The 25,042-nt window shown below is 41.5% G+C and overlaps 1 protein-coding gene across 1 annotated transcript in view; it reads right to left on the reverse strand.

Moving 5' to 3' along the window:
• Positions 1 to 22,764, reverse strand: part of LOC121867337 (protein trapped in endoderm-1-like) — a 78,920-nt gene extending 56,156 nt beyond the window's left edge. Inside the window, exons 1-2 of the mRNA XM_042367264.1 lie at positions 22,648 to 22,764; positions 21,963 to 22,359 (exon numbers count right to left, since the gene is read on the reverse strand). Of these exons, the coding sequence (XP_042223198.1) occupies positions 21,963 to 22,359; positions 22,648 to 22,764 (514 nt within the window). The remainder of the gene's footprint in view (positions 1 to 21,962; positions 22,360 to 22,647) is intronic.
• Between the last annotated feature and the right edge of the window lie 2,278 nt (positions 22,765 to 25,042).

Consider the following 25,042-nt stretch of genomic DNA (forward strand, 5'->3'; position numbering starts at 1 on the left):
ATGTTTTTAGATGCTAGTCTGAAGTTGCTAGGTGTGCAGTGGTCAGAATTGACAAAACTATTTCGCATTTAGCAAAGAGTTTGTTGAGGCAATCTTGGTTTAAGTGTCTAGTGAGCAGGTATTGTACATTTGATTTTGTTTTGTTATTCCAAAGCATTTTTAAAGCAAATAGATTGGATACCTGCTACCTGACCCAGCTTGGAGAAGGTCGTGCCTGCAAGTGCTCCCGTTAGAGACCAAGGCAAATGGCCGCCTTGGATCGTTGTGTCTTGGGGGAAGAGGAGGGGAGTGTGGGGAAAGACGATCTCCTTGCCACTCTGTTAAAGCAGCTAGGGCAGTTGAGGAGTGAGGTTGACACTCTAAAGGGGGAAAATGAAGCCCTCAGGACGGAACTCCTTCAGGTAGGTGTCCTGCCTAGCAGGACACCTGTGAAGGAGGAGCAGGCGTGGAGAGTGGTTGTCTCCAAGGGGACTAGGGTCAGGCTCAGGAAAGCTGACCAGGGTGTTGAGTAGGGTGTGTCAATTTAGGGGGTGAACTGGCTAAATTGAAAATCGAGTAATTTGGTAGCAATTTATTGTAGTCTTTAAGCATGCAAAACAATATTCTGTTATAAATTTTTTTTTATAATAAGTCCTACCTACATCAAATGGATTTTTAAATGTACATATTTGTGAATTTATAACATAACCAGCGTTTGCACACATGTTACTGTTTCAAGTTTCAAATTATTATATTTTATTATCCGTAGTCTATTTGAAAGTAACCAATGCCTTCATACTCTCTTTGCTTTGGTTTCTTGTCATCAGTAGTCTGCTTGCTATTTGTGCTTTGATGTAACCTTCTCGCCTCTCGTGGCTGTAAACATGGCCCGCTGCTTCTGTGACCATTTTCACACATCTCTCCACACTTTGAGTGTGGGAAGGCCACTTCGGCACCTGCATTGGAGTCTCTTTAAGGTTTCTCAATTCTTGGCTAGTTAGACTTGTTGTCAATGGTGGCTCTAAGACTTCCAAACTCAAGTCAACCAATTCTGACAATTTGGTGGCATTGACGTTTATTGGGGGAACTTTTCTTGAATGAAACGAACAGTCTCCCAACTGGTCGTCATCTATTAGCGTTCCTCTAATCTTTAGAATGACTTCTACAGCCTCGGTTCGGAGATTGGTACATTGACTGCAAAGCATTGCTTGCAAAACTGCTTCTGATCGAGCATACCAAGCGGACCTTCTTGCCACAGGTAACACGATGTCCCTCACTACCTTCCTCTGTGTTCTTACTAGCTGCAATTGAAACAAAAGGTGATTGGGCCCATCCACCCACATAGGATTAAGTTTCACACTAAACCACTGGGGAAGATAAACTCCAATAATAAATTCAACAATTAACCTCAAATTCTTCAGCACTTTGCCCTTCAATTCGTGTTTGGAAATCCAAATCCTGCAGAAACGAAGAGCTGTAGTTAACCAACGGCTGTGACTGACAGGTCCAATCTCCAAGAGAGCCAATGACTGAGGCACTTCTCCTGATCTTATTGCTTGGGCAATACGATAAGCATAGGATTGATCTGTGCTGAGATCTTTGATGACTCCTTCAGACAACGCCGGAAGGGGAGGGCCAACTTCGACCTTTGGAAAGGTTGTATTTATTTCTAGTTGTGTTGCTTCATCCAGCATGATGCCAAGGGGACCTGACCACTTGTTGTTGCTCTTTGTAGGACCATCAAGTTCCTGGATGAGATGACGAAGAGGTAGCTCGCCTGTATGTAAATCACATACAATCCAAACAAGTCTTCTTCCTAGTTTTTTCTCTAAATGCGTCATTACACCCCCCTGCCATCCGGTGTTCACTGCAGTTGAATCTCCACCAACAGCCTGCAGTGAACTGCCAAGTCCTCTCTCCTGAACCCAACATAAAATATGATCAGCAATGACCTCTGCATGTTTCTTCCCTTCTACTTCAGTTTCGGGAGCAAAGTGAAACAAAAACCGACCACCAGGCTCAGAACAGACAGAGTAGTGTTCTTCTTTGATGAGACCTGGAAACTTTCTGTTCACTCCCTCTACTTCTAGCAAAACTTTTGTGTCATCTATTCTTCCATCAAACAAAAGACAGGAGAGCCCTCCCTCGCTTAAATCTTTTTCATGCTGATCAGATATTTCCTTCATTATTTTTTCTTGTGCTCTTCTAATTTTATTATGATCTATCACCAAAGATACATCCTCTCGGCTGATGAGGCCTGCATCTATCCAAGCGGCAGTTGCAATTTCTGCAGCCTCACGAAGTCCAGCATGGTGGCGAATACTAGCTAAAGCAATGTTTGAAATATTTCTTGTGTTGTATTTCATTTTCTTTGGTAAAGGTTCAGATGGCTCTTTGGAACTATCATCTGATGTTGCTTCCTGTTCATCAGAAGAACTATCAAAGAAGTGATAAACATCTTGACACAGCTCTTCCTCTCTTTGGATGGCTTCTTCACTCTTCATTTTCTTCTTTTGTTCCCTCTCTCGGATTTGTTCTCTCTTCTTGGCATTAGCAATCTGCTTCTTTGTTTCTGAATAATCTATTGAACCCATTTGCATACTTCCTTGGCCTTCTGCCTTTGTCCTCTGTGCCTTTATAAATTCAAGCTCTAAAACAGGGATCTTCTTTTCACGAGGACAACCACAATCAATGTGGGAATTATTTTCTCTCTTACCTGAGTGAGAACAGTTGGATTCAGAACATAATTGTATGGAGCACTTGCAGGTCAAAATGTCAAACAGAGTATCAAGTGTGTGCAGAAATTCATTTTTCCTGGCCAAGTTTCCTTTACCAAGTGATGTTTCAACTGCTTTGTGCCATAATTTCGTTAGTTTTAGCTCAATAGTTCGACACTGATTAATCACAGGTGGTTTGAATAGTGCATTAGCTTTTGTCCATTGATGCAGAAGAGGGACTATCATGTCATTTATGAGTTCTTTATCTGTATAGTTCCTTCTGTCCTTTGCATTTTTTTCTCGAAGGAGTAACCCTAATCTTAGCATGTCTCTCACTGTTGGAAGTTCTGATACAGGAAGCTCCTTCCCTTTACCAACTAGCAGGCTCAAGTGGGTTGACAACTGACTTCTTGTCTTCAATTTTGACATCTTCACACTATCTGACAAATAGAAAAATATTTCAACGTTTCATAATTCAATTGTTGTTTCAAAAATTATCAATTTGTTTATCAAAAATGCTGTAACAGAAATAACATAATAATTTCTTAGAACATAATGTTTTATACAATGATATAAGTAACTGCGACAATCAATATGCCCTACTTACAATAATTAAAATGTAGAATTCGTCTGGTAGAGTAGGTGCAAGTGCAATGAGAGCAAACCACCGTCTATGATATCTAGAAGGAGAGTGAGCCGGGCGCCTTATCCTCACGCTTGGTACAAGTCAAAACAAGAATTAAACTGTCCCACACGGAGAGCCTGTTCATGTTCATGTTCTGACATGCATATTGTACACAAGCTATAGAACCATAAAATACTCCATAATCCATATGCTTACATGAGATTAGTTAATATCAAGTGAATAATTCTAATCAAGTCTCATTAATTTGTTGAAATACTGATATTTGAAACTTTAAGGTATAATTGATGTAGGTGAGGGTTATTTCAATTCATTTTTGTTTGCTAATCTCAAGTTTAGACATAAAGAGGCACAATATTTTGACTACCAAATTTGATTTTTAACATGTTGACAAAATTGACACACCCTAGTGGAGTGTAGTAACCCTTACCAGGTGCTGCAGGAAGCTGGCGAGGAGGAGAAGAGGCAGGACGGTATGGAGCAAGGAGAGGAAAGGGCAGTTGTACAAACCCTGCCCACAGGTAAGGTCGTGGTAGTTGGGGACAGCCAGGTGAGGTTTGTAGATAGGGCTTTTTGTGCGAGAGATAGGAAACGTAGGACTAGGGTGTGTTTTCCTGGGGCTGGGATAGGGCATGTAGCTGAGAGGTTAGACAGGGTTTTGTCAGGGGAGGGTACCAATCCAGTAGTGTGTCTTAGTGTGGGAGGAAACGACATAGGTAAGGTTAGGAGTGAGGAACTTTTCAAGAGGTATAGGGAGGCGCTGGGGAAGATTAGAGATAGGGGAGGGATCCCGATAGTATGTGGTGTCTTGCCTAGAAGAGGGGTTGGTCGTGAATGGCTGTCCAGGGCAATTGCTATAAATTGCCGACTGGAAAAACATTGTGCAAACAATGGTTGGGCATTCATTGATAGCGATTCTATGGCAACGACTACCTGTACAGTCGCGACGGAGTACACTTGTCTCGTGAGGGGGTAAAGACGTTGTCTGCATCCCTGGAGCGTGAAATTGTCACTCCGAAGGGGGGGTTTCGCCAGTAGAGAGAGGTCGGGGAAAGTGGGAGTCAAAAAACAAGCAGGTCCTGGGAAGTAAAATTAGTTGCTCAGGACAAGGGGTAAAACAGGACCAGGGAAGGTAGGGGTATTAAATGTATACTATACAAACAGTAGGAGCGTTAGAAATAAAATAGACTTGCTGAGAGCGGTTGTATGTACCGAGAATGTAGACGTCATAGCAATCACCGAAACTTGGATGAATCTGGCGAGCAAAAATTTTTTATCAGAGTACCACATAGAAGGGTACAACCTTTTTCACAAGGACAGGGAAGGTAGGAAGGGGGGAGGGGTCGCACTCTTCGTCAAGGATACATTAAAATGTTGTATTAATAATTCAATAAAGGGTGAAATAGGAACAGAGTCTGTGTGGGTAGAAATCACGGAAGGAAGAGAAAAACTAATTATGGGAGTGATTTACAGGCCCCCAAGTCTTGGCAAAGAAGCAGCTCAGCCCATATGGTAGGAAATGAGTAGGGCAGCAAAATATAACAACCTATGCATTATGGGGGATTTCAACTTCAGAAATATTGACTGGGACAACATTGTAGGCGACTATGAATCTGAAGACTTCCTAGATGCAGTACAGGACAATTTTTTGAAACAACTAATTACAGAACCTACTAGAGGTGACAATATATTAGACCTAGTATTAACAAATAAAGAAAATATTATCAGAGATATCACAGTAGGGGAAGAACTAGGTAACAGTGATCACAGAGAAATCAGGTTCACCCTAAATTGGGAAACGAAAAACAATGACAATATGGTCAGAGTCCCAAACTTTCGGTTGGCGGATTATCAGGGGTTAAGAAGGTACCTAGGTGAGGTCACCTGGGAACAGTCACGTCAGTCCCCAGTAGGAAGGGGTGAGGTCATAGATGACACAACAATTGATCATGACTATAATATATTCACTAGTATACTACATAAAGCACAAGAACAAAATATACCATACAGAAAAATTAGGTCAAATAAGAATGAGCCAAGGTGGATGACCAGAAAACTTAAACATGACATAGGAATAAAGAAAGGAATATATAAGAAATTAAAGGGAGGGGAGGAGCAGCTCAGAAATAGGTATAATGAACTATCTAGGAATGTTAAGAAAAATGTAAGGAAAGCAAAGAGAGACTATGAAATCAAAATAGCAAGAGAATCCAAGGAGAATCCCAAGGGATTTTTCCAAGTATATAAGACAAAGGTCAAGGACAAAGTTGGGTCTTTAAAGTCAGGGAGTTGAGAAGTGATAAATGGCAGTGAGAAATAAGCAAAGCATTGAACAGCTACTTCTTATCAGTTTTCACAGAAGAAATTTGCCATGAAATTCCAGAGGTGGAACTGATACTTAAGGGAAAGGAAGAAGAGAAATTAAAGAATATCACTATCAGAAAAGAGGATGTTCTTAAGAAGATAAATAAACAAAAGAAAACAAAATCCCCAGGGCAGGATGAAATTTTCCCTCGAGTCTTGAAAGAGTGTCGGGAACAGATTAGCTGACCCCTCGTAAACTTATTTACAAAATCATTAGACACTGGAGTTGTGCCAGACTTGTGGAAACAGGCAAATGTAGTAACCATATTCAAAAAGGGAGACAGAGCATCAGCGTCAAATTACCGGCCGATCAGTTTGACGTCAGTAGTGGGGAAATTTCTTGAATCAATTACAGCAGATAGCATCTGATCGCATCTAGAGAAAAGCAAATTAATCTACGACTCTCAACATGGGTTTACAAAGGGAAAATCTTGTCTAAGAAATCTGCTAACGTTTTTTAAGAAAGTCTTCGAGGTAGTAGATAATGACGAAAATTACGATGTTATTTACTTAGACTTTAGCAAAGCGTTTGACAAAGTACCACATCAGAGGCTTCTGAGAAAAATTAAGGCTCATGGTATCGAGGGGAAAGTTTTAAATTGGATAAAATCATGGCTCACCGATAGAACGCAGAGGGTCAGCGTAGATGGTGTTAAATCTGAGTGGGGCCGTGTAACCAGTGGGGTTCCCCAGGGGTCATTACTAGGCCCACTCTTGTTCATAATCTACATAAACGATCTAGATACTGGGATCAGCAGTGACATAAGCAAGTTTGCGGATGACACCAAAATGGGGCGGCAAATTAATTCACGGCAGGATGCAAATGCATTACAGGAGGATCTAAATAAACTGCAGGGGTGGTCTGAAAAATGGCAAATGAAATTCAACACCAGCAAGTGCAGCGTACTTAATATTGGAAAAACAAATACTTATAATGTATACAGCCTTAACAACATCAACCTAGAGAAGTCGACTTGTGAAAGAGACCTAGGGGTACTTGTAAGACCGGACCTACGGCCTAGAAAACAGTGCGTTAATGTTCGAAATAAGGCAAACAGAGTATTGGGTTTTATATCTAGAAGTGTAAGTAACAAGAGTGCAGAGGTCTTATTGCAACTATATCTTGCGCTAGTCAGGCCGCACCTCGATTATGCGGTTCAGTTCTGGTGCCCCGATTATAGAATGGATATAAATTCACTAGAGTCGGTGCAGCGAAGAATGACAAAAATGATTCCGGGACTTATAAACCTTCCATATCAGGATAGGTTAAAGAAACTTAACTTGCATTCCCTAGAAAGACGAAGAGTGCGGGGAGATATGATAGAAGTATTTAAGTGGGTGAAAGGAATCAATAAAGGGGATATAGATAAAGTTCTTATAATATCCGAGCAGGATAGGACTCGGAGCAACGGATTCAAGTTGGATAAGTTTAGGTTTAGGAGGAGATAGGAAGAAACTGGTTCACAAATAGGGTGGTGGACGAGTGGAACAAGCTTAGCAACTTTGTAGTAAGTGCGGGAACTCTGGAAAGTTTCAAAAGGAGGCTAGATAGATTCATGGATGATAGAGAGTGGTAGTAACTCTCGACAGGAGCTGCCATGCACAGGCCAACCGGCCTATTGCAGACTCCTTATTTTCTTATGTTCTTATGTTCTTATGTTTCGAGGTCTGCATGACTTCCATGATTGAGTATAATACAGGGTGTCCATAAATGATTACCCTAAAAACAGTATGCTCTCATGCTTTAATCAGGGTAATCATTTATGGACACCCTGTATAATCATTTCCTCAATTAAGTGTAATGCATTGTATCTTTCTAAGTTAATCCTTTTATTTTTTTAAATGTCGTCTGATGGTCAAACAGCTGAATAATCTTATGAGCTCAGCAGCGTGGATTGCTTCAGATGGCAAAACACCCAATGTACAGTACCTTACCTGAGAATCACCAACAACTAATGTTTTCATAACTTCCTTGTGAGACTTTTCTTTAACTACCGTAAAGTCCATTTCATCTACCAAAGTAATAAAAGAGTGAGTACATTTAACTGTTGTCTATCCCTCTTTGGCCTTTTTCACCACCAGTTTTGCCGTTCCTCTACTTACTACCTTCCACTGGTCTGCGTTGTCCCCATCTCTTATCTTACTCCTTCATCCTCGCAATCACTTCCTTCAACTTCAAGCTTTCGCCCTTAACCTTCTCTAGCCCAACCTTCAAAGAGGCACAGAGCTGTTCACAACTCACACTAGACATGGTCATGGGTCATCCTCCCTAATGTGTTAGTTCTCGGGAGACACTCCCTGTTGTGTTAGTATAGGGATTACACGGTTAAATTAAGTAAGGTTGTCATTTAACCTCGCTCGAGGAAGGGTAACGACAAATTAGCTCCCTGGGGTTACCGGGAAGTGTAACCATGTCTAGTAGCAGAACAGCTCTGTGCCTCCCTGAAGACTGAGCTTGAGAAGGTCGGGGGCGATAATGTGTGGCTGATGGACGAGTTTGCGAGGCTGAAAGAGGGTGTGAGACAGAGAGAGTCTGTGTCTGAAGATAACACAGACCAGTGGAAGGTAGTGAGGAGAGGGACGACAAGGTTGATGCTTAGGAAGGCCACTATAGCAGCTAAGTGTACAAATTCTTTTAGTCATTTGGGGGGCGAAATGGACGGTAAGACAGTTATGACAAAGCTGATAAGAAAACATTAATTGTTGGTGATTCACAAGCATGGTACCTGGACCCTGCTTTTTGTAATATTGACAGAAATATGATAAGAATGTGTTTGCCAGGATCTGGGGTAGGTGATTTAGTAGACAAGATGAATAATATCATGTCTGGAAATGGGTATTATCTGCCTCGGTGCAGGAGGCAGCGATATTGGCCGTGCAGGAGTTAAGAGTTCTTTGAGAAGCTAAAGGTAGCTATCGAACATATTAGGATGAAAAGAGGTAACACTATCATATGTGGTGTCCTGCCTATTGTAGAAAGAGAGTTGGCAGTGAATCGTTGTTAAGGGCAGTTGGTGTAAACGGCCGTCTTGACAAATATTACAAGTCAATATCAGTTCCATTCATTGACAGATGGAATAACTTCAGCGGCAAAAAGGACCCTTATGCTGGGAATAGGGTGCATTTATTTAGGGAAAAGGTGGCCTCTCGGGAGGGCAGTTCAAAAGATGTCGAATTCTTTAAAACTGCTAAGAGGAAATGAGAGCACGCGGATCAAAGAGACAGCAGTGGGCACTAGGGTGCATAATGAATGGTTACAGAGAAATGGTGCTAGAAATGGCGATAAAGCTTAATTAGTAAAAGAATTAAAACCAAAACGTGAAAGCGAGAATACAGAAAAACTATATAATTACATTCTCGCAATCCTTGAGAGAATTCTTCACCGACTTTCCTTAGGAGGAATGTTGTTTTTTTCTACTCGGGATGCCTCGGTATATGCTGACAGCATTGCTGGGGTTATACAGGGTGGTGTGAGTGCATTTGTCCCATCTTCTACCATAACTTTCACTTTACAATCATGGTTTGATTTCTCCTGCTCTCTTGCATGTAGGGAGAGAGAGAGGGCATATCAAGCTATGAAACTATCCCCTTCCCCTATTACCAACTCCTCTTTCATTACTTCGAGGAATCGTTGTAAGGCTATTCTTCGTAAGGAATTTAAAAATGGAATTAAAAAAAAAAAAGACCGCTGTCCTGTCTAATTCTTCATCTAGTAAATCCTTCTGGTTCTTAACCAAAAACATCTGTAATAACTTCTGCACTCCCTCTTTTCCTCGTCTCTTCCGACCTGATAACTCTATAGCCAACTCTCCTCCTGATAAAGCCACTCTCTTTGGCACCTTATTCTCCTCTAACTCTACCTTAGACGATTCCAATCTATCCCTCCTACTCCTGCTCCTCCTACTGAACCTATGCACTTTCCTATAATCTCCACTCGTAGGGTTGCTGGTGTGTTATCCAGGTTGGATGTGAGTAAGGCGTATGGACCGGACGGAATACCCCCCCTCCCCCCCGTGTTCTGAGGGAGTGTGCTGAAGTTCTGGCCCCTGTGCCTGCTCGCCTCTTTCGTCTTTGCCTCAAAACCGAAACTTTTCCTTCTTCTTGGAAGAATGCTTCGGTTCAGCCCATCCCGAAGAAGGGTGTCCCTTTTAATCCCTCTAACTATCGCCCCATTGCCATAACTTCATCTCTCTCTAAGATTTTCGAAACTATCTTGAATTCTCAGTTTCCCTGTCACCTTGATTGCCATTCTCTTTGTCTGATCGTCAGTATGGCTTTCGCAGGCGAGATCTACTGCTGATCTGCTCTCCTACAGCACCCATCTATATTTATCCTCTCTTAGGGATTATGGGGAAACTTTCGTAGTGGCCCTCGACATCTACAAAGCATTTGACAGGGTATGGCACAAATCTTTGCTTTCTAAACTTTCCTCTTATAGTTTCTCTCCTCCAGTTTTTTTCTAATTTCTAGCTTCTTGAGAACCGATCCATGGCAGTTGTTGTCGAGGGATCGATATCTCGCTCTTTCTCTACCAATAATGGTGTCTTACGGGGTTCTGTTCTTTCACCTACTCTCTTCCTTCTTTTTATCAATGATTTACTTCATACTACGACTAATTATATCCATTCTTTTGCTGACGATTCTACTCTTCTTCCTAATTCTCAAACTAGACCTGTTTCTAGAGCTGATATCATTGCATCTATCATTGCGGATATGTGCAGCATCTCTGAATGGGGAGGTAGAAACTTGGTTAAATTCAATAGTAATAAAACTCAGTATTTACCAATTACAATTTCCAAATTAGATGATCTCCCACCAATTACATTTCAGGACGCAATCATTCTGCCAAATTCTAAAATAGATATGCTTGGCCTCACCATTTCCTCTCATGTGTCAGGGAAGCCACGCATCCTCAACATTGCTAAAGTTGCCTCCCGAAAGCTGGGAATGCTGTACAGATGCAGTAGCTACTTCACTCCTGAGCAGTTGCTTGAAGTATAGGGTATATAAGGGATTCATTCGTCCTAACATGGAGTACTGCTCTCATATCTGGGGTGGCTCTTCTTCTGTCCAACTGTTAGATAGGGTGGATTCAAAGGCATTTCGTCTTATTAATTCTCCTCCTTTACTTGACAATCTTCCTTCCCTTTCTCTTCGCCGCAATGTGGCTCCACTCTCTCTCTTTTACAGGTACAGTACTTTAATGGGCAATGTTCGTTGGATTGGCATCCTGTTACCGCCGGAAGGCCGAGGATAAACACACACGTCTTGCCCGTGGTGCCCATCGTTTCTCTGTGGATGTCGGTCGCACTAGAATAACCCGTTATAGTACATCCTTTTTCCCTCACACAGCCAAACTGTGGAATGCTCTGCCTTCTTCTGTGTTACCATACTCATACAATCTGTCTCACTTGAAAAAGATGGTTTTCCGGCATCTTCGTGGTGTAGATTAACATACCCTTTTTCTTTACTATTTTTAATTTCTTTTTACTCTTATTTTTTCACCCCCTCGGACCCGTTGTGGGTCGATAACCTGTGCCCGGATGGGCTATTTCCCATAAAAAAAAATAATAAATTAAAAATATTCAGGACTGTATCCTAAGTCAATATATATCCGAACCCATCCGGGGGAATAATATACTAGATTTAGTTATGTCATACAGAAAAACTTCATTAGTAAAGTCGTCTAGCTAAAAGTGATCACAAAAGAGGGAGATTCAAATTAGGAATGAATACCAGTTGCTAGGAAAATTTCATTAAAGTCCCAAATTTTATTAGGTTGAAAAGCCAGCTGAGAGATGTATTACAGTTGGGGCTGAACTACATGTACTTACGCGAGGGTGTATATAACGGGACCGAAGAGGATAGCTCCACTTTTCCAGGTTATTTGACCACGAGATATGAGGTTGACGAGTACCATAACAATTTAAACAACGAGTTACTTAATGCACAAAGACAGAGTATACCATACATAAAACTCAGATCAAATAACAATAACCCCAAATGAATAACTAATGATTTAAATAATATTATGGGACAAAAAACGGCTATAGTTAGGAGAATCAATCGTGATGACGTTTACCTCCGTGATCATATAAAGTATTGGCCAGTAGGGTTAAAACCGCGATAAAAAAAAGTGAAGAGAAATAGTGAATTTAATGTAGTAACAGAGGCGAAGTCAAACCCAAAGAGATTCTTACAAATGTATCAAACAAAAACACGAGACAAGATCGGACCAATACAGTCAGATACAAGCGAGATAACTGATAACAACGGAGAAGTGAGCAATAATTATTCTGAACAGATATTCTTCATCAGTTTTCACAACCGAGAATTGAAACATAACCCTAGGCACCGCCTATCCACAGAAGTAGTAAGAAAATAGTTTAAACGGGTTAGTAGTGACTACTAACAATGTTAGTAAACAAATAGATAAACTAAAACCTAATAAGGCGCCAGGTCCCGATGAGATAATTGCCAGGATATTAAAGTAATGTAAGGAAGAACTTAACTTAGTATGTCCTTAGCAAACTTGTTTAAAAAATCATTAAAAACATTATAAACGGCTCTTGTATCAGAATCCCGAAAGTTAGCGAATGTGATACCGTTTTCAGGAAGGGAAATATATCACTATCCTCCAATCACCGTCCAATCAGTTTAACATCAATTGTAGACAAATTGCTTGAAGCAATAATTTCAAACTCAATTCGAAAACACCTCGAGAAACACAAGTTGATAAATGATTCCCAACATGGCTTCACAAGTGGGCGTTCATGTCTGACAAGTCTATCATCATTCTTTTCAACTGCTTTCGAATCAATGAATGACGGACACGATTATGATATGGTTTATCTCGATTTTAGCAAATCCTTCAACAGGGTCCCCCACGAAAGACTATTAGGCAAAGTACAGGCTCATGGAATTGAAGGATATTCTAAATTGGATTAGGACGTGGTTACAGGACAGGAAAGAGAGAGTAAGCATTAGTAACACTATCCGACTGGGGTAACGTCATTAGTGGAGTACCCCAAACTCAGTACCTGGACCATTACTAGATAGACATAGGCGTTGACGGCAACATAGGTAAATTTGCTGACGACACTAAAATAGGGCGTGTAATTAAATCTGACGAAGACTTTTGGCATGGTCTGAAAATGGCAGATGAAATTAATGAGGGAAAATGTAAAGTATTTATCCTAAGAGATGTAAATAGAGAAACCAGATATCAGATGAACAAAGGTGATATAGAGAAATCCGATTGTGAGAAAGATTTAGGAGTAATGATAAGTAGGAAACTTAAACTAAGACAACAATACGTATTTGCTCGAAACAAGGCTAACAAAGTACGTAGGTTCATACAAAGGAGTGTTAGTTAACCTGGCGAGGTTAACCTACAACTATATTTTGCGCTTTTGAGACCTAACTTGGATTACACGGTTCAGTTTTGGTCACCGTACTACAGAATGGGTATCGAATACCTAGAAAGCATTCAGAGAAAGATGACAAGATTCATTCCTGCCATTAGGAACCTTGAGTATAGAGAAAGATTAAAATATTTGAATTTGCACTACCTCGAGACAGAGCGAGGAGCGATATGATCGAGGTTAAACAAAGATAATATACGAAGGTACTTAAACTAACCAACCGGGAGCGAACTCCTAGCATTGACCTTTAATTTTACGAATTTAAATTTAGGTTCTAGATAGGTAAACATTGGTTCAGAAATAGATTAGAGGTTGAGTACAACAAGTTACCGAACTTCATTCTTAACTCGAACACGCTGGGTAGCTTAAAATATAGGCCCACTGCAGTTTCCTCCATTCTTATGTTCTTGAGGTTAGGTTAGGTTAAGTAAGGATAGGTTAAGTGAAGTTAGGTTAGGTTTGGTTTAGTTAGGTTGGTTTCAGTTGATCCTTTTTATTGACATATGGTTGTGTTATACACAGGACGAAAAATACCCGGTCTCTTGGGCACGATCCGGGTAGGTGGACCAGTCGACACTTAATAAACATGACTATAACTAAATCATTCAGATGAAAAATAATGTTAGACGTGTATACAATAACAGCAAATACATACTTACACCAACAGAGATAATATCGGACGCTTCCTCTCTGTAATCTAACGAGACTGAACGTTTGGCGGGACAAACATGCTTCGGGTCGACTGTCGTCGGAGGGAGGATGGAAGCCTCTACAGATATCCAAATCTCTTGCGAAAATAATAATCTCATATTTAATAGTAACGAAAACTTATTTCTCTCATGCTTAATAAGTTAGAATAAGTAAGGGTTTAGAAGCACAGTGAAGGCCTAGGTACTAAGAGGGGGAGGTGCGGCGGTCGTACTGAATTAGACACTGAAGAGAACCTAGACAAAACTTGTTTTTTTTTAAATGACATTCCAGGCACCAAGTAAGGACCTGACCGTGACATGTAGTCAGAGTCTGACCACTATAGTACTGACTTGAGTTCAGATGTTGCTTTCGTATCGTTCTTTATCACACACATCTTCACCAGAAATCTAAGTGTTTTGTAAAGATGACGTTTTTATTAACTCCTCTGTTTAGGATACCCAATTTTAAGGCAGGGTTTTATGGTCGGGGTACCCAGGATACATCGGCGCTCGGAATGTTTATATTGTATATGTACTGTAACACGGTATATCTAGCCCAAAATGTACTGTACAAAAAAGTATATAATATATACAGATTTTAAGACCTCGAATTCTATTTAAAACATGTTGATATGAAGAAAAGATTTAAATTGCAAACTTAAACACTCGATTACACAAACATTATTATTTGTTAACGTTATGCATAGAAAAGTTTGTTAAAGTTGCGACAACTTTTCCTAAACTCTAAACACAAACAATAAGGGATATTTATATTCAACTTCTGCAGACTTATAGGCGATCTACTCCCCTTTGGGCTGCCGCCGTTTAGCCTGTAGTCAGTATCACTTTACTTAGGCAATATATAAGGAAAATGGATCCCCTCGGTCTCCCCTTCGCCCATTACCATAACCGGCCTGAAATGTCAATATGGGAGTTGTATTTTGTGTCCCGCGCGAACTTCCACCCCTACCGCCTGCCTGTCTGTTAAACGATGGATGGTGGTGTAGTTGAGGGAGGCTGCCTCGGATATTGGTTATGTGAGATTCTCTTATATATTGTAGGATTGAGTTATTGGATGAGAGATAGAGAGAGATGTTTAGTTTACATTTCGTTTACACATCCGCGCACACGTTTATTTGTTTGTTTATTGGAATATTTCACACTGTACACTATTTTTTTTTCAGTACATAAGGCCGGCACTGCACTTGCCAGTCGCCACCCTCATTCACTTCCCCAACTGTAGTACAGGGAAATGAATGCTGTATCCGCTCGGCCGGTGCACCACAGAGAATAAAAGGAAAACAGCAATACGACACTTCACAAATCACAAATCGGCGGGTACAAATGATGTACTCTAAATATTGCAAACAAAAGCCAAGAGACACTGGCAGACCGTGCAGGTAAGGTACTTAAAAATCATATGACTGCTTACCGAGATTGACTTCCTGACCAACTGTGCTGCCACCTTGGTGACCAGCCACCCTTACGGTTCTTGACTTTGGAAGTATAAAATAGATGTATGACTGGTAGAGTAACTCAAGAAATTAGTATATTGTGTAGAGGACATCAGTTCACAAACATTGATCAAATAAAATCAAGCAGTTATTGATAGGAGTTGACGAGTAACAAGACAATTAGTTCACTGGAGTTACTGAAGGAGTATTAGTACAGAGGCAAAGGCACTGGACAGACGTGTGCTCTGTATGGACAGACTGGTAAGACTGCCTGTTATCGCCGCTGGCTTCAACTACAGTGTTGGCGTTGCCTTACCCGAACAAACATTAAATCCCTCAGCCTGCGACCACGTGCACCACCCCCCCCCTCCGCCCCACGCGACCTGTGACCTCGCCAGATGTGGGGTGGTGTTTACAAACAAGAGGCCCTGATTCTGCTGAGTGTATGGTTTTGTTATCGCCGCTGGCTTCAGCTACAGTTCTGGCGTGTGATGCCATTAAATACGTCGACCTGTGACCTTGCCAGATGTAAAAGTGTTTACAGACAAGTCCTGGTTCTGCTGAGTGGACTGTCTGGAGGTGGAGGTGCTGCCTGCCCCGCCATGAGTCAGCTCGCCCTCTCTAGTGATGCTGTGAAGACCAGCCTTCTGCTAGCACTGGTGAACACCGACTTACAATCCTCTCCGAGAATTTGTGCCGAGACAATCTACGCAGCACTGTTGTCTCTTGGAACACCATACTGATCTGCATTAACCCGCACTTGTAAGTACAGCCTAAGTGATTACATACCCCCCCGGTACTGAAATATTGTCGACTAATTACGCCTACTCGTTTCTGCCTAACCTGGAGTAATAAGACAATGCAGAATGAAGCGAAGCTAACATTAATAGAGTTATGAACTTTGTGTTATGTCACTATGTTTAATAAATTGTAATTAAGATAAATTGAGTGAGGCTAACGAATTATGTATCAGATGAATCACCATGTAATATTATGAACATCTCCTCTGCAGGTTTTGACCACATCAATAAATATTGAATGACGTAGAGTGAGGGGAGACATGATAAAGGTGCATAAATGGAAGTCAGGGCTAAACAAAGGGGACATTACAAAGGTACTCAAACTATCCAACCAGGAGCGAACTCGTAACAATGGTTTTAAATCAGACAAATATAGATTTCGGCGTGAAATTGGTAAACGCTGGTTTGGAAACAGAGTAGTGGATGAGTGGAACAAGTTACCAAATATCATCATTAACTCGAATACGCTGAATAGCTTCAAACATAGCTTGGATGCTTATATGAGCAATAGGGGTTGGGTATAAACGGGACTGCCCAGTATGGGTCAATAGGCCGGCTGCAGTTTCTTGCATTCTTAAGTTCTTAAGTTCCTATGTTCTTAAAAGGCGGGTTTCAATCATTCCCTTCGACTTGCCTGTCACCTGAACTTCCTTAACTAAAGCGTTTACAGTCAAAATAGTATGGGAAGGCGTCGAAGGGAATTCTCAACTACCAGAAGGACAAGAGGACCACGGGACACGCCGCCAACGCCGGGAGTTCAGCGTGGGACAACGTAGGTCGTCAGTCAACCACCCACCCACAGTGGGTGGGACATCGCCGCGGGAGACTGTGACTCGGAGTGTCGTATGTTTGAGTGAAGTGTTCAAATAAGAACATAAGAACATAAGAATGGAGGAAACTGCAGCGGGCCTATTGGCCCATACTGGGCAGTCCCGTTTACACCCAACCCCTATTGCTCATATGAGCATCCAATATCTGAGGGGTTGTCATAAAGTTTCGGTTCAAGCGTACGGGGCTGTGAGCGTTTGTTTGCGACGAGCCAGCCCGCGCACCCAGTGAACGAATATTCACTACACTCGGACAGTGTCGTACAGTTTCGGTCCGAGCGGACGGGCTGTTATTGTTCATTCCGGACTGGCAAGCCCACCCTCCCAGTGATTATACGTGTGTGTGTGTGTGCACCAGTGATCATAACGAACAGCTGATCCGCCTACACCAGTGACGTACCGTGGTTGCACTGATGAAGCATGCAGAACACCTACAGAGTATATCAAATATCAAGTAGAATATGTCCTTTCTCTAAATAAAGTGTTGTCAAGCCTTATTAACACCTAAAAAACTATGCTAAAATTAAAATATCTTACCTCAGATCATTTGCAGTCAAGAAATATTTACTTATATTAAAATTCGGCTCTCCGAGAATTTGTAGAATTCTTATTGACATTGACATTGAAAGTATATTTAGCCAGAAGAACACAGATAAAAATAATAATAATGATTATAATAATAACAACACAAATAGTAATAATAATAATAATAATAATAATAATAATAATAATAATAATAATAATAATAATAATAATAATAATAATAATAATAATAATAATAATAATAATAATAATAATAATAATAATAATAATAATAAACCATGAAGAATTACATAATGGAAAAGGACCTTCCCTTGAACATTTTCAACCAACTGACAGTCCATAGCATATCTCAGGGACCAAACGGGGTGACATTACTCCAGATGGGGTAGCACTTCACTTTTGTTGATGTTACGAGGGACCGTCTAGATATCTGAACGACCTTCTTATAAGACCTAATAATTTATTTGCCTGATTTACCTTCGTCTTGCAATGGCCCGAGAACTTCAGCTCATTGTCAACATACACACCTAGGTCCTTCTCACATTGTCTTAAATAGTGCAGATTCTTCATCCCTTTGGGACATATGATACGCCTCCTTACCGTTGGTAGGCCCAAGGTGCATCCTCTTACACTTCGTGACATTGAATCTCAGTAGCCATTTCTTCGACCATTCCTGGAGCTCACAGAGATCCTTTTGGTTTTTGATTTCCTGAAATAACTTGGCGTCATCGGCAAACATATGTCTGGAGGAGTATACTACGTCACGCATGTCATTTATGAAACAAACAACAGCAGGCCCAATACACTGCCCTGTTAGGGTGTGTCATACGGAGGCGATTTTTTTTTTTGAGTTTGAAAAATCGGCCCATGGTATTAATGCTGTAGTTCTATGTGCAGAATCATGTGATATCTTCAGATTTGAAAAGTTTTCATTTTTTGCTAGGTAAATTTTAACTTGAAATCTTATGAAAATTCAGTATTCCCACCCTTTTACCAACACCACTAAATAGCTTATTTAAAGTAAAGTAAATGTATCAGGTTAATTTATTAGGATGAAAATGATCCAGAATAGTGAAACGAATGATCTTGACACATTTATTAAATTTATTATTCCTTTAGAAAACATAATCATCAAATACAAAAACCGGTTTTACTACTACGACCCGGTGTTGCTGCACACCATAGAAAACATGTCTTTCTTGCTTCTGTTTCTACTCATCACCTCCCTGCTGACCACCTGAGCTCGGATGTAGCCTTCCCTCCTCTCCTAGCTGTACACGTGACTGCTGGCCTCGCTCACTTGCTGTACACAATGCTCTATACTCTGGGTGTGCGAGGGCCAGGCAGGGACATGCATGGGGTTGTCCAGGAAAGCTCTGACTTAAACATTGGTGAGGCTGCAGGTAAGAGGGGGCTCACTGCCAGCCTGGATGTTATCCAGATCTATGAGATCAGTGAGGGTCTTGGCACCTAGATTGACTTCAGGAGTCTTCCTGACCCTGAAGGAATCGTCACCAACTGATTCGTCATGCCCAGATCCTCTCATAAGTCTCATATCCAAGATCTTTTTGACTGCCACTCTTCTCTCCTCCTCATCCTTACTGCAGAGCATTGTCTGCAGAACTGCCTCGGGATGAGCATACCAGGAAGATCTCCTCACAGTCTGCTCCACAATCTGAACAACCTTCCTTGGCTGACTCCTCAGGAGCTCAAGCTGGAAGAGAACATGCCTCGGACCTTCGGAGAACGATGACTTGACCTTGGTGTTGAACCAATTTGGCAAGTAGACACTCACGATGAATTGGACAATAAGTCTCAGGTTGTGAAGCTGGTTCCCTTTCAGTTTATGATGAGCGACCCAAATTCTGCAGAACCTGAGAGCCGTTGTGAGCCACCTAGAATGTGAGACTGGACCCATCTGCAGGTAAGCAAGTCTATCAGGCATGACCCCAGTTTTGATGGCACTGCAAATCATGTAACCATAGTACTGGTCAGTACTCAGGTCGTCAATGACAGTATGTGCAAGCTCAACGAGTGGAGGGCCAACTGTGATTTTTTCAAAGCTCGGATTTATTTCTAACTCAGTGGCAGAGTCCAGCATCTTGCCAAGAGGACCAGACCATCTGTTCTTTGAAAGAGTCTTGCCATCCAGCTCCTGGATCAGATGTCTGAGTGGCAACTCGTTGGTGTGGAGGTCACAAACAATCCAGACCAGCTTCCTCCCAATCTTCCGCTCTATCCACTGTATGACCCCCCCTTGCCACCCTGTGTTCGTGTTGGTGCTGTCCCCTCCAATAGCCTGCAGGGTCTGGTCTACGTTCCTCTCTCTGAGCCAGTTCACAATGTTATCTGCCACTATCTCAGCTGGTTTCCTGATGTCAACTTTCTCTGGAGTGAAATGCCACAAATACTTCCCTCCTGGTTCACTGCAGCAGGAGTAGTGTTCCTCCTTCACCATGGCAGGGAACAACTTGTCAGAATCTCCAACTTTCATGAACACTTTAGTGTCATCCCTTCTCCCATCAAAGAACAAACAATTGATTCCATTTTCTCTTATCCCCTTATCAAACTCCTCTTCTAGGTTACTGACAAGTTTCTCCTGAGCTCTCCTTACTTTGTTATGATCTATCACCAGGTGAACATCATCAGGTGTTATCAAACCACCGTCAACCCAGGCAGCTGTTGCTATCTCTGCAGTTTCTCTGAGACCAGTGTGGTGTCGCATGCTGGCCAGAGCTATGCTCGGGATATCTTTCCTATTTCGAATCTTATGCCTGGAAGGTTTGGGATCATTATTTTCTGGGTTAGGGACAAAGTCACCATTCTCCTGGTCAGCACTCGGATCAGCCATGGGGAAGTCATTAAACTCTGAATCAGCTTGACTCCAATCATCGGCCTTTTTTACCTCACCCTGGGCCTTCTCAAGTCTCTTTTCCTCGGCAACTCTTCTCCTCTTCTGTCTCTCTGTGGCAGCCTCCTGTCTCTTGGACTCCGGAATATCTTGCCTAGAAATCATGAGAGCCCCTATACTGCCAGTCTTCTCTCTCTGTGCTTTGACAAATGCCAGTTCGATCACAGGAATCTTCAGTTCACGCTTGCAAATACAGGAGATGTGGGCTTCGGATTTACAGTCACGATCGCATCCAAACTCAGGACAGATAACAATTGGGCACTTGCAAGTAATTATGTCAAATAACTGGTCCAGTTGCTTGGCAAAGCTGTCCTTAACTGCAAGTTTTCCTCTCCCAAGAGAGATATCTCTTGCCTTTTCCCAACTGGCTAGCAGTCTCTCACTAATCTTCTTCTGACTTGTTATGACTGGAGGCTTGAACTGAGCGTTAGCCAGAGTGTACTGTGCCAAGAGAGCTTTGGTCATATCACTGGCAATGTCTTTGTTTGTGTAAGTTCTTTGGTTCTTTTCACTGATTTGCCTGATTAAAACACCGTATCTCAAAGCATCTCTCAATGTAGGTAACTCCGACTTCAGGAGCTCTCTCCCAGACCCAAGATAGTGACTGAGATGGCTGGATTTTTGGTTCCACGTCCTGACACAAGCAGCCATCGCAAATATTATCAACTTATAAATGCATCAGAATCTGAAACAGAAAAAAATATTGTTAGTTGGGTTGTTAAAGAATGAAGTCAGAAAGCAATGTTCACTATTTAATTGTAATGCACTAATGCAGCTGTACGTTAGATTTTCGATAAATTTCACGCTAAAATTTACCTAACAAAAGGTTGCAAAATATTGAAACTGAAATTATTTTCTGTTTATATACACTAAAATCTACCAAAAAAGTGATGGGCGATTAGTTTTAGCTGATCTTCCCTCCTATGACACACCCTACTATCTATCCCTCTCCTTGGTGTGGTATGCATTTGTCTTTCCCCGACGACTTGTCCTGGGGACGTTTCTGCTTGCGCCTATACGACACCTCTGTTTCACTAAGGTCCACACCCTTAGCCCTTATTAGCACATTGCACTCATGTGAACTATGAGATGTCGATTTGTGAAGGGCGCCCCTTTGCGCGCTTTCAGGTTAAGAGGAGGTGCTGGTCTGGCTGCCTCACTGTATGACCTTGAGAATGGTTTTGCACCGAGTGTGTCCTTTAATTTTGCACTATTACCTCGGAGCTGAAAACAATCTTCCATTACGTGGCCACGTTTATTAGTGTGCGCATCGTAAAGATGTTTTTTGTTTATAAGTCAGGTGGGGAGGTGCAATCGGAGCTAAGTGTGTCGCATAAGGAGTCTGGGAGGGAGACATGTGCGCCATCTGAGGTATCTGGGGTTGCCCCATAGACGTCAAGGGTTGCGGCATTGTCACTGAGGGCTGCGCCATTAAGGAATTTGCCATTAAGGGGCCCGTAGCCTGGGGACAGTGCTTATTTGCGTACTCCACCATATCCAGGGGTGGTTCATACTGTACTTCTTGTGCCCGGCTGTATAGAGTACGACGGACGGAAAGCAGAAAACTTATTAGCTCTATCAACGTTTCCACATTGTCCGCTGACATATTACCCTGATCGTCGAACCAATCTGAGGTCCGGAATGTCGCTTGCATGTCCTGGCGAACCTCGCCTGCGATGTCGACAGCGTCGACAGGCGTTTCATTGCGTATACCTGACGTACAACGATCCATCCATCTGAAGATCCGTTGAAGCTGGCCCAGCTGTGACCTACCCCCAAAGATCCCAATTAACGTTCGCTTAAATTTCTCATAATCAGGGCTCTGCAAACCAAACGCATTTAAACGACTACCGGCATAAGAACCCTGCGTAATGTGGGAACATCCATATGCCTTTTTGTCTTCGTCAGTCGTTATATGACCAGTGCGCATGTTATCTTCACATGCACAAATGAAATGTGCGACCCTATAATCATCTTGACCCGTAAAATTTCGAACATTGTCGCCACGCTGCATGATATAAATAACATTATCAGGTTTAGGTGTGGTAGTAGTACTGGCGTGAGGGTTAGAAGAAATCATTGTAGTGTTAGTATAAAGCAAGTTAATATTCTTACTCTTAACAGAAGGCTGGGTTAATAAGGTTGTTACTGATTTAGCAACAGACACACTATCACCTGTAACAGGGGTAACTGTTTTTGTATACTTAGGTGAAGTACTATATTGATTACCAGATCGTAAAGTACGACGGTTTAAGTCGTGAAATGATTCCTCAATTACTTTCTCACTATTTCCTACCGAATCGTCTAACTGTGTTCCCGACTCAAAGTCGATGTCAGTCTGTGCTTGATCATCGACGAGTTGGTTATAAGCAAACAGTTGTGCTAGGTGCGCAATGTCATCATCACTAGACATTGGAAACTTAGAAAATTATCTGTTAGTCTCTTGTGGGTCAATGAATAATTAAGAGTAAAAGCAGATTACTTGCCTCTCATTTACAAGATAAATGAATATGAATTGTAGTTAATAATAAAACTATCAATAAGGAAACAGACACCTATAAACCACTGTAAATTATGGAATTTCAATACATTAATTTTACATTCGACACTTTATCATTGAAATAATCCTATCCGACGAACCTATCGGTGTAAAGATATCTCTCGAACGTGTTCATGTGTGTATAATTATGTAATTTAAATACCTATTTATACAGGGTGTGACGTCTGTATAGAAAATGTGATCCTTCAAGCCGAGTTCCAAGTCGAGTCTTGTGTGGAGAGTGGGCGGGGCCTCTTCCTGGTGATGGGCGCGCACTGCTCGTGGTTTCCCTGGCAACGAAGAGACGCTTCTACCATGGCGAAAGACGAGTCCACTTCAAACTAGGAGAGGTTCTCCACAGTCGATCAGAAACTGCTGATGATTGGTTATCACTCTGTTCGTTGCTAGGTCGCTAGCGAGACTGCCGTGTGCCAAGTCTTCACAGACTACGTATATATGGAGATCTGTATGATGACACCGGAACTTCGTAATTAACGCTGGCGACACAACAAAACTGTTCAGCTACTTGTGAAATATCAATTGTTAGTCCAAGTTATGAAACCTTTCTTCAACACTGTAACACTATATCATGAAAATGCTGAGTGGGGTTTACTTCAACCGGCACAAACTGGATATTCACCAACAGGCTGTAATATATGTATATTACGAATTCTGCACGTTTTTGTATGTGACAGAGATAAGGATCACTCACTAAATATCGTCTCGATATGGGATATAGTTTTAAACACTCGGATTATGTAATGCGTCACTGTTGTGTGTTTTCTGTTTTCCCAAAAAAACACAGACGGTTTGATACGACTACCAGTTTAAGAATCCGTATCCCACCGCTGCCACCTATATGAATCGGCTGTTTTGTACAAGTAACCAGGCCGTTCACATATATTTATTATTTGGGTTTAAGTAACGAAACCCAAACTGTAGTTCCTTGTTTTATTATAATAGGATTGTATCTATAATTCCTGAGTGTAGATCGACCGTAAGTTCCACTGTATATGAGTGAATGAGAAAGGGGCGGCGTTTATGTATTATAAACGTTAGGTCACGTCCTTACGATATAACTTTCTGTGAGCGACTACTCGAGTAAGGGCCTCACTGTGCTGGGCTTACAGATATGCTGACGATGGGTCTCTACCTCCTGGGAGAGTTGCCCTCTCACGTGTACAGCTCATGTCTTACTCATAGACAGTGGAAAGTTGCAGGGTGGTGAATCTGAATATAATATCAGATGTATTGAACCATTTATATAATATGTTCTGTTGATGAGACAGGGGCCCATTACAAGCTAGTCAAGTGCGAAACGTCCTTCGCTTGCCAATCTTCTTGGAAATGGGGATGAGGAGGCATAACCTGGAGATGTCAGTTGTTGAGAATATGTTAGCCGATGACTCTCACAAGCATTAAATAATCTCCGTGCACCCATGTGGTATGCATAGGATTTCACCTAATATAGCGATATTGCAGAGAACCTCTGGTTGAACATAAATTTACTTGCACATACATGTAAACCACATAAAAGATATTGGTTATGTTTATTGAGTGTGTAATAACGACAGTAAATACACCAATTACCAAGACAGACTGATGACAACATGAATCAGAGCCTCGTAATCCATAAGCAACAACACAGTAATCCTAAAAGAAGATTGCACTATGAGATTCAATACACACTCAATTTAGTCGGAGTTAATTTATTACAGTTTGACATAACCGTGATCCAAGGTCGTAAATATAGGTGTGTATTAAGAAATATTAAGTAGATTATCTTGAACGATACCAGTTTCCGTTTTCTATGTATGAAAAGGTACGAAACTGGTTCATGGAACACTTATCCAAAGGTAATAAATTAACTAATTCATCATAACACATACAATTAGACCAAATGTGAGACGATACTCGCCGATGATATAAGGAGCCTTACATAGTGGTTGCCCGACGAAAACCTCAAAAGTACTAATCAGTATACAATCCTTCTGCTTTCATTACACGATGGTTCCACAATGACCATATCCGTTGGCCTTTTCTAATGCATCAGCAACTAATTATTATGTTACTAACCTTACGTAAAATAAGGAAATCATCGAATGATCTCTGAATTTCATGTCCTCCTTTCGTATTGCATACTTGTACCCTT

Source organism: Homarus americanus, unplaced genomic scaffold, assembly GCF_018991925.1.
Source record: "Homarus americanus isolate GMGI-L3 unplaced genomic scaffold, GMGI_Hamer_2.0 scaffold6317, whole genome shotgun sequence".
Classification (NCBI taxonomy): domain Eukaryota; kingdom Metazoa; phylum Arthropoda; class Malacostraca; order Decapoda; family Nephropidae; genus Homarus; species Homarus americanus.